Here is a 14467-nt window from a genome sequence, read left to right as displayed (position 1 = left end):
TACTCCTTGTGAAGCTCTCCTAAACTCTTGAATTGAGTTTTCTTGAGCGTTCTCTCAAGCTTGTGCTTATCCCTGTTGCTGGTGCCTGGTTTCCTTCCACTCAACCTTTTATGAATATCTTTGGATAAAGAACTTTTAAATGGCAATGGTCTTTAGTTGCTTATATTCTCCTTGTGGAGGATGTAAATGACTGTCTTCTGCACAATTATTAAGTCATTATTCTTCCACATTCTTTAAACTTTGAGCTATGTAATAGTTAATTATTTTATGAGACTGAATTTTGGGTGTCACTTTCTGTGAGCCATAAAAGTTATATTATATAAGTCCCATTTTTTATTATTAGCGATTGTTCCCGGATATCGCTCTCCTATAAGGGTGTCAAACTCCAGTCCTCAAGGGCCGCTGTCCTGCAGTTTTTAGATGTGCCACAGGTACAAAACACTGGAATGAAATGGCTTAATTACCTCCTTCTTGTGTAGATAAGTTCTCCAAAGCCTTGCTAATAACCTAATTATTCTATTCAGGTGTGGTGCAGCAGAGGCACATCTAAGTTGCAGGGCAGTGACTCTTGAGGACTGGAGTTTGACACCTGTCTTCTAGAATAACAAAAAGAAAAAACTGTTGAGTAGTTTCCTTGACAACTGCAGAAACCTGTCATGTTACCATGAGCTGTTTGAGCCCTCCGTCATGTCTTGCGGGGGGAAACCGTCGTACAATTCTTACTTAAGCCCGCCTTAGTGTACAATTATAAGTTTACCTTTCAAGATAAAAGTCTTACTCACCTGCATCACTTAACAAACGTTAAAGTGAAAGTAAACGTTTGAATGTGTTTGCCTGTAAGACATAATGACGGTCAAAACCAGAACGGGTAGCGAGGCATAACGAACGTTAGCTTCGGCAGTGTCGAGCAGCAACTGAAGTAGCAACTTGGATGTCACTATCATCAAATATCGGTTTTAAAGAAAACGAATTATTGGTAAGTTTTTCTTAAAATGCTATTGGTAGAGTAGCTAGTTGCTTTTTTTGTAAAGACGTCGTAGTTAGCTTAAATTAAACCTGGTTAGCATTACCTAGCTATTTGTGCTAACAGCAAAGGAAAGCACACTGTAAACAGGGAGAAACGGACACAAACAGCAGCTAATGTTTTTGTTTTTGCTTCTGTTGAACCCTTTTTGCATTAAGATAAAGTTAACCATTGTAAAGCTAGTAGCAGTTGATATAGAAAAAAAAATGCATGTTACTCGTCTAAACAACGGTACTTGACACTACGCGTTTTATGCACACTAAAAATTATTTATTTAATTTGCTTCATACTTAATTGTGAAAGAGTAAAACTATAACTCATTCTACTAAATAGTATTTCAACAGTACAGGCTGCGGGAGCATTGCAGGCCATTGAACCGAACGCTGAATTCAGTAACAGGGCCAAATTTGTAACGTTTCACCTAATCAAGTCCTGGATAGTAAAAAGGATTTACCTCAAAAATATATGTTCAAAGCATACCATGATGTCAAATTAGTGGATAAAAAATGTAAAAGATTAATAAAAAGCGTTAGGCACGATAAGATGCATTGACACCTAATGCACTAGAATTTTATTTTATAAGCATATGTGTAGTGCTACATGGGTAGGTGGTTAGAGAAATAAGGTAAGAATATCAAATAAGTGAAAAACAGGCTCAGAAACTTGCGCTTCAAAAACTAAAAAAGAAGATAACAAATTCTGTAAATCATAAGAAAGATGCACTTCCTCTGAGGTCAATGCACTTATGTCTGAAGCGTTTGAAGTAAAGTAAAATCAGAAATCGACCAGACTTATTGACGTGATGACAATGTACGTGAAAAAAAGTCAGGAAAGTGACTCAATTCTGGAAATGTTTTCTATGACTTGAATAAGCTGACTGGGCTGTCTCAGTGAAATTAGAGTTTCTTAATTAATAGTCAAAGTTTAAACAGCCGTGTTTCATATGAATTTTATGTCAGTTGAAATCTGTTTTTAATTTTTATTAGATACCACTATTTGTGTATGAAATGTCACTATTCTATGGAAATGCATCATTAAGCGATTGCTTAAATGGTTGAGTGCTGTGCTAAAAATGACAAACCAATGCAAAATAATATACTAAATATATATATATATATATATATATATATATATATTAATAAATGTGGCTCTAATATTTGTTGTTGAAATAGCATTCATATCTTTTCCATTGTATTTTATTGTTTTAAGGATGTATTTTTGAAGTACATCCAGATTTTATTATATCTGTCTGCCTTTTGATAAAGTTTGGGGATGGACCTATTACTGAATTATTCAAGACAATAATTCAGTATTGTCTTGAATACCTTAATGCCTGTCTGATGAGCTACATTGTGCATTTAAATATATTTAAGGGTACTGTTACAAAGAAGCATCAAAATAATGAATTATGTTAAAATGAGCTCCATGTCTTAATTTAATTATTTACTAAATTTGTCATTTGAAATATGTAATTCATTCATTCATTTTTACAGTTAATTTAGTGATACTTATGAATAATTTAGCAAAGAATAATATTTGTGATTTTGATACTTTATACCCTCTATGACTTATTTAGTGTTTTTGCTATCTTTGTACTGCTCACATTCATATGTGAGCAGTACAAAGACACCATTTTTAAGGCATGCCTTGTCTAGCCCAAGACACTTAACTACTTGTAGTAGGTTAGGAATAAACTTTCCTTATGTTTTGTGAGTCAAATTAAAGCCCTCCAGTTTTGTCTTTGATTTGTCAAACCCTAAATTCAAGAGATAACTTGCAACACCTTTCCTGATCGAGAGAAAAAAATATTGGTACTATTTAACTTCCCATTGTGTTTTTTTTCCAGTGGATTCCAAAATGAGCAGTTTTAACAAACTGAACACACAAAGACTGCCACCATTTACAACGACAGCACAGATGAGAATGTCCAAACAAGACCTGGAAAGAGATTCGGGCTTCTCAGGTTTGTCTGCATTACATGATCTGATGTTATTGCCTCTGTGCACATTGAAGTATCCAAAAGAAATTTGCAACACCTGTGAAATATCACTTGGATTTAAAATGGTTTAGAGCTACATTGCTTCTTAGGTATGCACTTAGTTTGCTACTGTATCTCTTAGATTCCTGCATTGTAAATACTCAACATATTTAGCATTAAATAATCATGATAAAATATTATCAAATAACCTGTTGCTGAGTTTTCAAAAACTAGATCAGTCTCAGTAACAGAGGGTGTTTAAATATTTGTAATAAACTTCCAGTTTTTGAGACTGTGTTTTCATTTAATATATATTATTATTATTTTAGTTTACACAAGAGCAAAAATTATCTTGTGAAACGTAAGAAATATTGAAGAATTGGATAGTTTAAGCATTGAACATCAGAATACCTGCTTATGTTGCTAAAGCCAGTATTTCATTTTATTGACTTGTGTGTTCAAATGACCAGTTCTATTATTAGAAACTACATTTGTTTGAGAGAAAAGTAGTCAACCCAAATCAAATGTGGAGATCTAGTTCACACTCAGAATGTGCACTGAGCTCTGCAGGCGATGACCTTCATTTATATGATCAAGGCTGACCTGAATTTGATTCAGCCTCCATCATTAGGTTCGTTCTGTCCTGTTCTTCATGGTGAAGACTCACGTATCTGTGTCTGAGTTGTTCATAGTTCTAATGATCTGCCTCTCTGAACACAGCATAAAGTACAAACCTGTTGACTTTAAAGCATGATCAGACCCATATGTCTCGTTGTCAGATGCCAGCTCGGAGTACCTCAGTGCAGTGGAGGTCACAGACTCGGAAGATACTGGAAGGAATGGGTCGATAATCGGGCAGGAACCAGCTGGTCAGCAGGTGGCCTTGGTAGGAGGTTCATATCCTGGACTGTCTCCAATGATCATTATGAACAACTTTGTCCTAAAACAGGTAAAATAGAACAACATGCACCATCTAAACACTTCTTGTAAAGAGATTCTGTTAATCAATTTTAGCCCTGTTCTGATTCACCTCTGATTTTGTTCCATCCAACTCATGTACCATTGTCTGACTGGTAAATAAATTTCATTTGACTTCAGCATAATCTATCTGGCTGAAGGTCATTGAAGAGAAAAGAAAGTGAATTCAAATCCTCTTTTAAGTGCCATTTATTTCTGACACACACAACAAATTGTGTAAAATACCGCTTGGTCTTGTACTGCTCAGATGGTGGATGTTCAGACCTGCCCGCATGCTGCAGCTACATGCAAACACGCACAGTTGTCCTGGAGTCTGTTGCTCCTGTTGTTTCCTAACTGTAAACTCTAAGATCAGGCTTATTAAATCAGCTTATTTGGCAGCTACTATTAATAAAATGATCCTCTGCTGGGGATCAAATTCAGGATCTCCCACAAGGATAGTGTTACACACTATACTAATCAGCCAATTGATCAGACAGGGATTTGTGTTGGTAGTTCAAATTGCCAGCGTTTTGTGTGTCTTAGGTTTTTCAACTTGTTAGTTCAATCTTTCCTCCACTTCCCTCCTCCATCGTATAATATCATCAGGGAACCTTGAGAAGCAGCCATTTAAATTGCGCAGTAGCAGCAAGAGTGTTGTTGTTAGCAGCTTGTTAGCATTTAGGGATACCGTGTTTACTGATTGGTGATGAGCAAAAAAAAAATCATCTGATTGCAATCATCAGAATAGTAAAATGTGATTTTTGTTGTATCATTGTGACAACCAAGGATGTTAAGTCACAGAACTCTTTTTGTATTATTGACCATTTCTCAATGGTTAAACAGTTTTTTTATGTTTATCACCCACTAAACTGGTGTTACAAAGTAAATTTAATATGATTTTTTTCTGTCTCCAGCCATCACCAATGGCTCCACCAGAGAAACAGTGGGGCTTTCCTTCATCAATGGAAGTGATGCCCCAATCTCAGATGGTTCTTCTTCAGCCATTGGTATCGAATGGCACAAACTGCTCTCCGAAAGCTCGCTCTGACGGCATGCGACAATCAAAAAGCTACAGTCCTATCCTCAAGTCATACCCCAGAATTGCCCCTTACCCAGTGGATTCACCCTCTAAGAGAGTGGAAACATCTAGGCTGACTGCAAACGGAACGGTGGCATATGAGCAGCGACAGAGGAGACGCCATGACCCCCAGAGGCCTGACAACTCCCACAGCCCACTGTCAGATCTGCAGATGCAAGCTCAAGCTGCCTGCAACTTTGAAGCATCAAGCAACAAATCTCACGCTGCTGAGAGTCAGGAGCAAGATTCTGACAAATTTCTGACCGCAGCAACAGAAACCAGCTCATTAGCCAACTTCACATATGAGGAGCTGAGGAGCGTATCTGATGATGGCAGCATGCCTGCAGAGAAATTTCAGGATCCCATCTCAATGCACAGCAACAAACTGAAGCGTTTCAGCAATACCTACAACATCCTCAACAAGTCTGGCCTGCTAGGGATTACGCTGCGCACAAAGCAACTGATCAAAGAAAACAAGCGCACGCAGGGCCAGCTGCACCTGCTGCAGGAGCAAACGGCTCTGCTGCTCGAAGCACTGAGCAGCGGGGATCAGCAGCTCTTGACTAAACTCCAGGCGTCTTTGCAGGACACAGAAAAGGAGCAGTTCGGGGTTAAAGCTCAGAGTGTCGTAGCGTAACTTGTTTGTGGACGTAACCAGCAGTTCTAAATCTGATTTCAGGAGGATTAATAAAGAGGTCATCAGATGCTGAATGTGTCACATTGTTATGACAAACACAGCTCAGCTTTCACCATTTTATCAGGTGGCTGTAGGTGGACAGTGCCTTGCAGAAGTTCACACACCCCTTGAAACTTTAATACATTTTGTCACTTTATAACAACAAACAGCAACTTGTTATTGGAATTTTATCTTCTAGACCAGGAGTCTGCAGCCTGTGGCTCCGGAGCCTCGACTGGTTCTTCTACATTGGTTCTAAACACTTTGACTAAAAATGATTAAGAAACGGCTGATTTAAAAATGGATATAACAACAATAAAGTTTTTAGCTGTTTTCATTCAATGATTTAATTTAATTTCCACAACAGGATGATACTAAAAGTACCAGTCATTTTTATTTTGATGTATTTTTCTTATGTTGTGCAAATATCACAATATCTAGTATACAAAAATGTAGCCATCACCTTTTTGAAAAAGATTCGTGTTTTTCTTTATATCAAAACCTAAAAATAGATTAGGAATAAAATAGTTGCTCTTTAAAAATTACAACAAATTTCCTGTTGTAAATATTTATCAAAAAATATAATATGTCGGGGTTTGTATTTTATTTTATTTTTTTCAAAAGGTCAGTTAATATTTGTGCCCCTAGACCTTTTTAATGAGCTGGAATGGGAGCAAAAGAAAACTTACGTGTTAATGTAAAACTAAAAGGTTTGAATTCATATGCACACCACACAAATCTCAGAATTGTCTGTTGTTGCCATCCACAGTTATTTGCCACATACGACAAAATGTTAGAAAGTTGAGGGGAAATTATTACTTCTGCAGAGCACAGTGTAGAAACCAGGAATCCTGAAACATTTAGCACTGCTGGTTTGACATGAATCTGAAGCACAGCCTCTGTAATCAACGGGAGTTTGGAAGCATGCTTACGTTTCAAACCCTTGCCTTTAACAAAATATCTGCCTCTGATGCGAAATGGATGAAAGTGGTACTTGCAGCGGGGCTTTCTGGCTGTCAGTGTCAAATGCCTAAAAAACGCATGCCTTATAGCAGATTAGCCAGACGGATGTCTGATGTCTGTCATACATCTCTAACAGGTCAACATGCTTTTTTATTTTTACTATAAACTTCAAATTCTTGTTAAATGCATGAGCAAATGCCTTATGTATTAAAGTGTGAATAGTCATAGCAGTTGAATTACACTGGGAGAAAAGAGCTGGGTGAACTGGGTCACTACAAGCTAAAAAGACAGCATATCAAGTGCTGAAACCAGCTAACTGATTGGTTTTTGATAAATGTGTGCATTTTCTAAACAAAGTGCGTGGCTTCACTTCAGAACGAGGACAGGCAAACAGATTGTGACTTATCTAAATCAGATTGCAGCTTTTCACCTCTTCACCCTGTCTGAAACAATCTGCAGAGTATTGTATTGCATCGGTGGATGCAGTAACAGACAGAGGTCACTAATGTTTTTCGTCAAGGTTTCTGCGTCAGGGATGTTTTCTTTTTTTTTTTTTTTTTTTTTTTTGTCCCTGATATAACAGCAAGTCGGTAAAATGCCTCAGTAACTTTAATTGCAGGAAAATGACATGTAACATGTAATCAGTATTACATGGGCTATGTTAATATTGATTGTGTCCTGCTCAACTTGCTCAGAAATAACTTGAGGTACACAGCTGTATCTGTTTTACTTGACAACAGATACGTTGTCCAAAATATAGCTTAAGTAGGAAAGCCTCAAATGGAGTCGATATGACTCCAATTAGTCATGCGATGACTAAAATTTGAATAACTTTTATATATTGTTTTTCAAGCTGTGCACTTTAAATAGACTGTGATTAAAAATAAAAAAAGGTACATAAAAACCACATTTGAGTGGCAGACTTAAGATCTGACAATTAAGGTTATAAAGCGGTGGAAAATTCTCAGAAACTTCATGTGAGTTTAAGCGATAACCTAATTTAAAAACTTGACAGTTTTCTGTCACATCATATCCAAATACTAGCATAAACATTTGGTTTTACCATTAACGGATAACAGATCCAATAAATTTTGCAGTTGCAAAGCTTTACATTTTCAAGCAATATGTCTCATCAGGTTTTAATTGCTTTCATGGAACAATTATTTTGTTAAACATCAAACAGATTTTTAAAAGCATACCCCTGCCTTTAAACAAGGTGAAATGACACCATACTCCAAAAGTAATAAATATTGTTATCGAGCATGGTTTCCTTTTAGTAATTGAAAGCATGGACAGTAAAAATCTCCTTGCTCAGATTTTTCAGGTTGCATTTAGTCGCAATCTGTCCTCTACCTGGGCCGCATCAAAATCTTCAGTGACATACGTCAGCCGTCCAGGTTGTAGAAATCATCTGTGCATGTGATGGAGGAATGCAAAATGCATGTAGGGGATGTGGTCGTTTTACCCTTTAATACGCAGAGTATGTGACTGGAATAGCTTTGATATGTGTAAATCTACTTGTATGAAATCTGGGGTTTTTTTTGTGATTTTCCAAGCTACTTCTGGAATCCATGAGCAGCACCAACTTTAAATATTTAAAATTGCTTGTTTCTTTTCATTTACTTTAAAGGCATAACAATAGTTTTATCTTTTATCTTTAAATATTGGAGGTTGAGTTTAGTGAGGGATTCTGATGATGATTGGTTACCAAGACAGTTTCCCTCAGCAGCTCATTGAAAACCAAAATTAAAGTTTCTTCTTGGAAACCTTTGTAAGTTTTAAAATGGTGATGCTGATCACCTTTGTTACAAAAACTATTCAGTCACTAATAATTTTAATTAGTGACTGAATTTATTTTTCTGACACTAAAATGGTTCATCGAGTTTCATCTTTATTATGCATTTGATAATTTCATCGGATTATTTCTGCCACTGTTTTGGTTCTTTTCCCATTATGGTTTATTTACCAAGAAAACATCAGTGGATGGTAGTAAAATATATATATATATATTTTTTTTTTGTTCCTCACGTTTTAGACATATTTACTGTTGGTATTATTTATTCCTCATAACTGTGACCAAAAATTTAAGGAAGAGGTATGAATAATCTTAAGAAGTGACATGGAGATGTTTGCCAGTTTCATGGTGAAATTTACTCCATCTTCTTTTTTTTCTTTTTTTTAAAAGAACTCTGTTGATACTGAACAGAAATGTAGCAATGAAAGTGCTGTAGCCATATGATTGTTTAGATTTGAGATCTTTTGTTGCCATCACTATTCTTTCTGTAAATGTTTGCTTTTTAAATCTCGATAAAAGGCTTTCTGGCAAAAAACATGACAACTTTAGACTTGCACTTTGGTCCCAGATTTATTCATTTGAGCATTGTGTATCGAAGAAATAATGTGAATCTAAATATTTATCTTAATGCCTGTGCCTTTTTAAGTCTATTCATGTTTGTGCTTCATATTTCTGTGCTTAGATTTTCAGCTTAGTTTTGTAAATCTTTTTATCACGTGGAGGGAAGTTGAATGTACTCAAAGAACTCCAGATTTTTTTTTTTTGGATGATCTACTGAGATGTTACTTTCTGAGTTGCTTTATATTGTGAAAACCTTCATATTTAAAATTTATAGTCTTTTAAAACCTCTGTTGTAATTCTGTTTAAATCTTTAATTAATCATTGGTTTTTGGCAAGATATTGATCATATTTAAAGTTAAGAGGATGGGGTTTTCTTTTTTTACTCTGCTGTTGCTTGGTTTTGTGACTTGTGCATTCTGTTTTGTCTTTGTCAAGTGTTAAACTGTTTGAGATAATTTCCTCTTGTTATTTTTCTAGCTAATGATGTGTCATTAGTAAAAGTGAAAAAAGTAGCCGCTTGTTGTGGTTTTAAATCAGTTAAACCTTTATTGCAATACACAAATATGCAACATTGTCTCCAAAATTATGCTTGAATACCAAAACGCCCTCAACCTTTGTCTAAGCAGCTGTAGACGCATCAGAAACTGGGAAAAAAAAATCCTGTTCTAATGCTGCTTATCCTGTCATTAGCAGAGGAAGAAGATACCAAATCTTCGCCTATAAGCATGGCACATTGTGAATAATACCCTGGATATTATAATCTCCATTTCCTTCAACAATTTTAATTCAGAAAAACATTAGTGTGAGTAGAAAATGTCTCCAGGCTCGACTCAAGCAGTCTTGCGGAGTCTGGCTGTTTATGCTGCCGATGAACTCTTTCTTCATCTGTTAGCCCTTAATTTAACAGTGAAAACTGTCCCTGGTTTCCTGAATGTCAAACTGTAGAATCAAATTAGGGTTAGGAAAGATAATCTCAGAACACTGCATGGTACTGGCAGTTACACAGCACAAAGCTTTAAAAGCAAGCAAAGTCACCTGGGTGTCCTAATGCAAACGCATAATATTGCTTGGAAACCTGCTTGTTGTAAAACACAGCACCCACCTCGCTTATTTTAATGCCAAACAGAGATGTGTAAAAGTGAGGCCTTGAGTCACAGCACTTTAAACATTTAGTAAAATGATTATTTGAAGGGAGATCATGCATCTAGAATTAATAAAATTACAGGTGTGGCACTTTTTACTTTTTTGGGGGAAAAATATTTACATGCTATCACTTCTCTCATCTATTTAGAATAGGAAAGACACAAAAAATATGCCATTCGTGTAAGGCAGACATGTGCTGAGCTTCAGTCAGAAAGTGGCTACTTGAAACCTAAACGACACAAACACTTCAAAAGTTTAACACGGAAATTTGGGATGTAATCTAGGAATTTACTTTTTCTGTCTTTACATTTACAAATATCAGTACCTCAGCTTTATTAAAGATTACAGAGAGTTTAAAGGATCCATGTCCTTAAGACGGAGTCTTTTGTAACAAGCATGAGTTTGAAACAAAATATATGTGGACAAGCGTCTGTTCCTCTGATTAAGTGTCTATGGTGCTACAGGCCTGTATCGCTTCCAAAGACCCTGGCAACCCTGTTAAAGTGAAAGGCTTCAAAGGAAAAGCTGCATAATCACTAACCGGATACAAAATCAATCTTATGGCATGGCTGAGAGGACGGGTTGCATTTATCTTAAATATTCAGTATAGGATTATGCTATTGCAATAAAAGCTGTATTTATTTTAAGGCCTTTTTACACATCTTTACTAAGGTTACAGATATGTTGGGAGGATGCTGTATAGTCAGACTACTGATTGGATGAAAACCGATGATGATCGGTTTTCCAGACTCTGGAGGAAGGTACAACATAACAAATGTTTCCTAGTATTGCCTTTAGAAATGCCTTTTTAAGAATAAACATTTATACTAAGCACTTATTTCACATTGCTTATATGGTTCCTACCTGTAAGAGGATGAAACTACCAACTATCTTATTGTAAATTTCAAACATCGTAAAGCATCCATACAGATTAAAAATTAATTTCCACCTACAGTAAATGTCGAAAAACTATTTTCTGCAAAATGAACAACGGGTTGACCTAAGAGTGGCTCTTACTGAGACAAATGGACAACTGTCAGTCTTGCTTGAGTCCATCTGTGTCTTCAGAGTACATCTCCACTGTTTGCACAGGCAGAATAAGACCAAGGATCCAGCGGGCGCCAAAAACATCCTTGAGGTTTGCTCTCCAGGGGCTGCGGTTATCCACCAGCTCCCCTCTCTGCATCTGACACCAGGTCTGTCCCCGGGCCACCAGCAGCACCTGCTGGCAGCAGAAACCTGCACACACCAAGCCAATGCCCAACCATACGTAGAGCATCAGCACTAGGAACAGCTGCAGGCCGGGGATTGTGCCTACGAGAGAAAGGATTACATGAATTCAGAAGCAAAAAACAGTAAAAGTGGTTCCTCATCGGATTAAAGTAGAAAACTCACCCATGAAGAAGTAGGCGGTGGAGAGAGGTAGGAGGGTCAGGAAGGTCAGCGGGTTCTCAAAGGAGATGGAGTACTCTACTGTCAGGAAAGCCACGCCAAGAACCAAAGAGTACATGCATACGCATGATGTGTAGATGCAGAACATTATGAAGTACCGCATGTTCTTGTTGCCGATGCAGTTTCCAGTGAAAAAACAGTGGTGATCCCTCCTGAAAATGACCTTCCTGCACAGTTTGCAGAAATGACGGCCATTAAGGAGGTAGTGGGAATCCACTTTGTCCGAGCAACTTGGCGAACACACGGGAATCGCAATCTCGTTGTCACTCTCGGCCGGATATTTGATTGTCATTATGTAATTCCCCAAAGCGTTAAACATCAGGAAAAGGAAAACAGTTGCGTGAAGGGCTGTGGAGCTCCTCAGCGACGTGTCCGGGTTGGGGAAGATTGTCGGGATGAAGAGGCAAAAGTGTAAAATAAATGTGGCTGTTGTAGCTGCAAAGAAGTACGCAGGCGCTACGGCATTAAGCAGTCTCAGCTTTAACATCCGGGTGAACATATCTGTGTGAGAGCAAAGGAGACAATAAACAAAAGAAATTGGAATAATATATCTAGTTAATAACAGAACAACTTAGTGAGTAACTCAACTGGAAGAAAAATAAATACCTTTAAAAAAACTGAGAAAATTGTGATGTAAATTGTTCTTAGTTGCTCCTTAAACCTCTAAATATAATCAAGAGCTGCCAATTGCCAAACAGGTCAAGAGTGGAGTTATTGAGAAATTTAGGGTTAGTTTATCAAACGATATATAAAGCTTTGTCATCTCACATATAAGAAGCAAAGTCATAAGAAGTTTGTCTAAAGTAGAGAAAGAAAAGATGCTCTGCAGAGATGAAACCAAAATTTTACTTATTAGCTTTAAAGCAAAAATGCCATGAAACACAGCCTCTACCATGAAACCTGGTAGACTGATGGAGCTAAATACAGAGCAAGCCTGAAAGAAAACCTGTTAGCAACTGCAGGACTTGAAACCAGTGAGGAAAATGGTCCAGTCAAAGTCCACACCTCTATTCAATTAAGAATCTGTGTCAAGACGTGAGAATTGGTGCTCAAAGCCACTTCCATCCAACCGGACTAAACCCATTTGGAAAAGAAGAACTGGAGAACATATTTACGTCCACAGACGTGCACAGCAGGTACAGCAAACTCCTAAAGACTCGCAGCTAGATGTGCACTGAAAGGTGGTTATAAAAAAAATCACTCGTTCATAGGGCTGAATATGTTCTCAGTGCAAAAATGCATAGTTTAGTATAGAAACAAGTTCTTTAACATTATTGAGTGTATTCATTTTCCAGACAATAGTTCTATTTGAGTTTAAACTACAGAGTTTACGTTTAAATGACACAGTTTGGGGGTTTTTTCCTACAAAGATTGAGTGAAGAAAACACAACTCCGCGGACGACAGGAACTAATTTCTGAGCAAATGAGGATCTAGGGACTCTCAGGTGCCACTGAGAATACTAAGAATATCTCATCCTTGTTTCAGAGGTCTACTGACCTACAGCAGGAGCGAACTTTGGATATAAAAACCTTCAGACTAAAATTAACACTTTAAACCTAAATCTATCTATTTCATACCTAAACAGCGTGATAGGATGTCGTGTCAAACGCACATTTACGCCTCATCTATGCTTTCTAATTCCCTGCAGAATGATGTGTAGTGTTGCCGGTGATGACGACGATCACTTTATTTTGTCTAATTTATCTCCATGGCGACAGATGAGCCTACCTGCAGCTGTCAGAAAGCGGGGGAGCTGTCCTTTCAGCACCACGGAGCCTCGGCTCGGTGCCCTGCTGCCTCTTTCAAGCGCAGATAAGAAGATGTCTCTATTCAGCCACGTTAAGGACCGTCATCGCTGAGGTGTTTGCTTGTTTGTCTACCGCCCCCTGCTGGTCTGGGTACGTCTGTTATCCTAATATTTTCTTTATGAACTTGACTTGCTTTTGTACTTTTAAGAGGATCTAAATGAAAGATTACCAACATTTCCTGTTTCTGACAAACCAAATTTTGACTAAAATTTTTAATCTAGCTTCTGCATGAAGTGCACGAGGGATATTTAAGACTTTTTAATAATGGTTTGATAATACAAACAATCTGAACAACCTTCATGCTATCTTTATCTCCTTATTAAAAAAAATAGTAAAAACACCAAAAAAATTCTGAGAAATATGTTCTTAGCAGCGTTTTTAAAAATTCTTTGTAAATCATTTAAACCTGTAATTTGGTGTTTTCAGACCCACAGAGGAATCTGGATCCCAAAGTTAAAAGATGAAATAAATGAAGAATAATAATTTAGATTATTTTTTTAAAAATATGTATTAAGTCGTTGCCACTACTACTAATAATACTGCTAAGAATGATAATTATAATTACCAAAATACAAATAATAATGATAATCAATATTATGATGATTATTATTAATAAGAAGGTTGATTATAGCATTATATAATTATTTTATTTTATTTTTTCATTTGGTTCACATTCAACTTGCATGTACTCAACTCTAGTTATTATATATTATTATAAATAGGTGACATCTGGAAGTAATTATTTGCTCTTCTTTTCACTGTGGAGTGGCTGGGGGATCAGTGAGTAGAGTAATGGCCTTGTAATCCAAAATTTAAGCATTCCAATGAAGCATTTTATTTAAGAGTAGGAGCATAAAGATGGAGGGGCTAAATATTAATGCACACCACACTTTACAGATTTTATTTGTAGAAGGTTTTGAAAATCATGTTTCCACTTCACAACTAAGCTACTGAATGTTTGTGTAGCTCATCAAAGGTTATGAAGACGTTTGAAGGGTTTTAAAATATCTACAAAGGGAAAGCTCTGA

At 36.8% G+C, this 14467-nt stretch overlaps 2 protein-coding genes across 2 annotated transcripts; one reads left to right on the top strand and one right to left on the bottom strand.

Annotated features, from left to right (window-relative positions):
- The first annotated feature begins 584 nt into the window (after positions 1–584).
- Positions 585–9547, top strand: cipca (CLOCK-interacting pacemaker a). Its single transcript, XM_081603088.1, has 4 exons — positions 585–976; positions 2871–2987; positions 3782–3951; positions 4877–9547. The coding sequence occupies exons 2-4, from the start codon at positions 2882–2884 to the stop codon at positions 5675–5677; spliced, it is 1077 nt and encodes a 358-aa protein (XP_081459214.1). The 5' UTR covers positions 585–976; positions 2871–2881; the 3' UTR covers positions 5678–9547.
- A 5-nt stretch (positions 9548–9552) lies between these two features.
- On the bottom strand, positions 9553–13467 carry zdhhc22 (zDHHC palmitoyltransferase 22). Its single transcript, XM_008400204.3, has 3 exons — positions 13360–13467; positions 11574–12131; positions 9553–11492 (listed from the first exon to the last, which is right to left on the bottom strand). The coding sequence occupies exons 2-3, from the start codon at positions 12127–12129 to the stop codon at positions 11215–11217; spliced, it is 834 nt and encodes a 277-aa protein (XP_008398426.1). The 5' UTR covers positions 12130–12131; positions 13360–13467; the 3' UTR covers positions 9553–11214.
- Between the last annotated feature and the right edge of the window lie 1000 nt (positions 13468–14467).

Source organism: Poecilia reticulata, chromosome 22, assembly GCF_904066995.2.
Source record: "Poecilia reticulata chromosome 22, P_reticulata-male-v2, whole genome shotgun sequence".
In the NCBI taxonomy this organism is placed as follows: Eukaryota; Metazoa; Chordata; class Actinopteri; order Cyprinodontiformes; family Poeciliidae; genus Poecilia; species Poecilia reticulata.
Note: the sequence above shows the minus strand (reverse complement) of the source record. Positions and strands in the feature narration are given on the sequence as shown.

Excerpts from the sequence above, each read along its gene's own strand:
- zdhhc22 (XM_008400204.3), bottom strand. The coding sequence starts at position 12,129 with ATGTTCACCCGGATGTTAAAGCTGAGACTGCTTAATGCCGTAGCGCCT. Across the intron at positions 11,493-11,573 it reads CACCGCCTACTTCTTCATGG|GCACAATCCCCGGCCTGCAG; the intron begins GTGAGTTTTCTA and ends TTTCTCTCGTAG.
- cipca (XM_081603088.1), top strand. The coding sequence starts at position 2,882 with ATGAGCAGTTTTAACAAACTGAACACACAAAGACTGCCACCATTTACA. Across the intron at positions 2,988-3,781 it reads AAGAGATTCGGGCTTCTCAG|ATGCCAGCTCGGAGTACCTC; the intron begins GTTTGTCTGCAT and ends TCTCGTTGTCAG. Across the intron at positions 3,952-4,876 it reads ACAACTTTGTCCTAAAACAG|CCATCACCAATGGCTCCACC; the intron begins GTAAAATAGAAC and ends TTCTGTCTCCAG.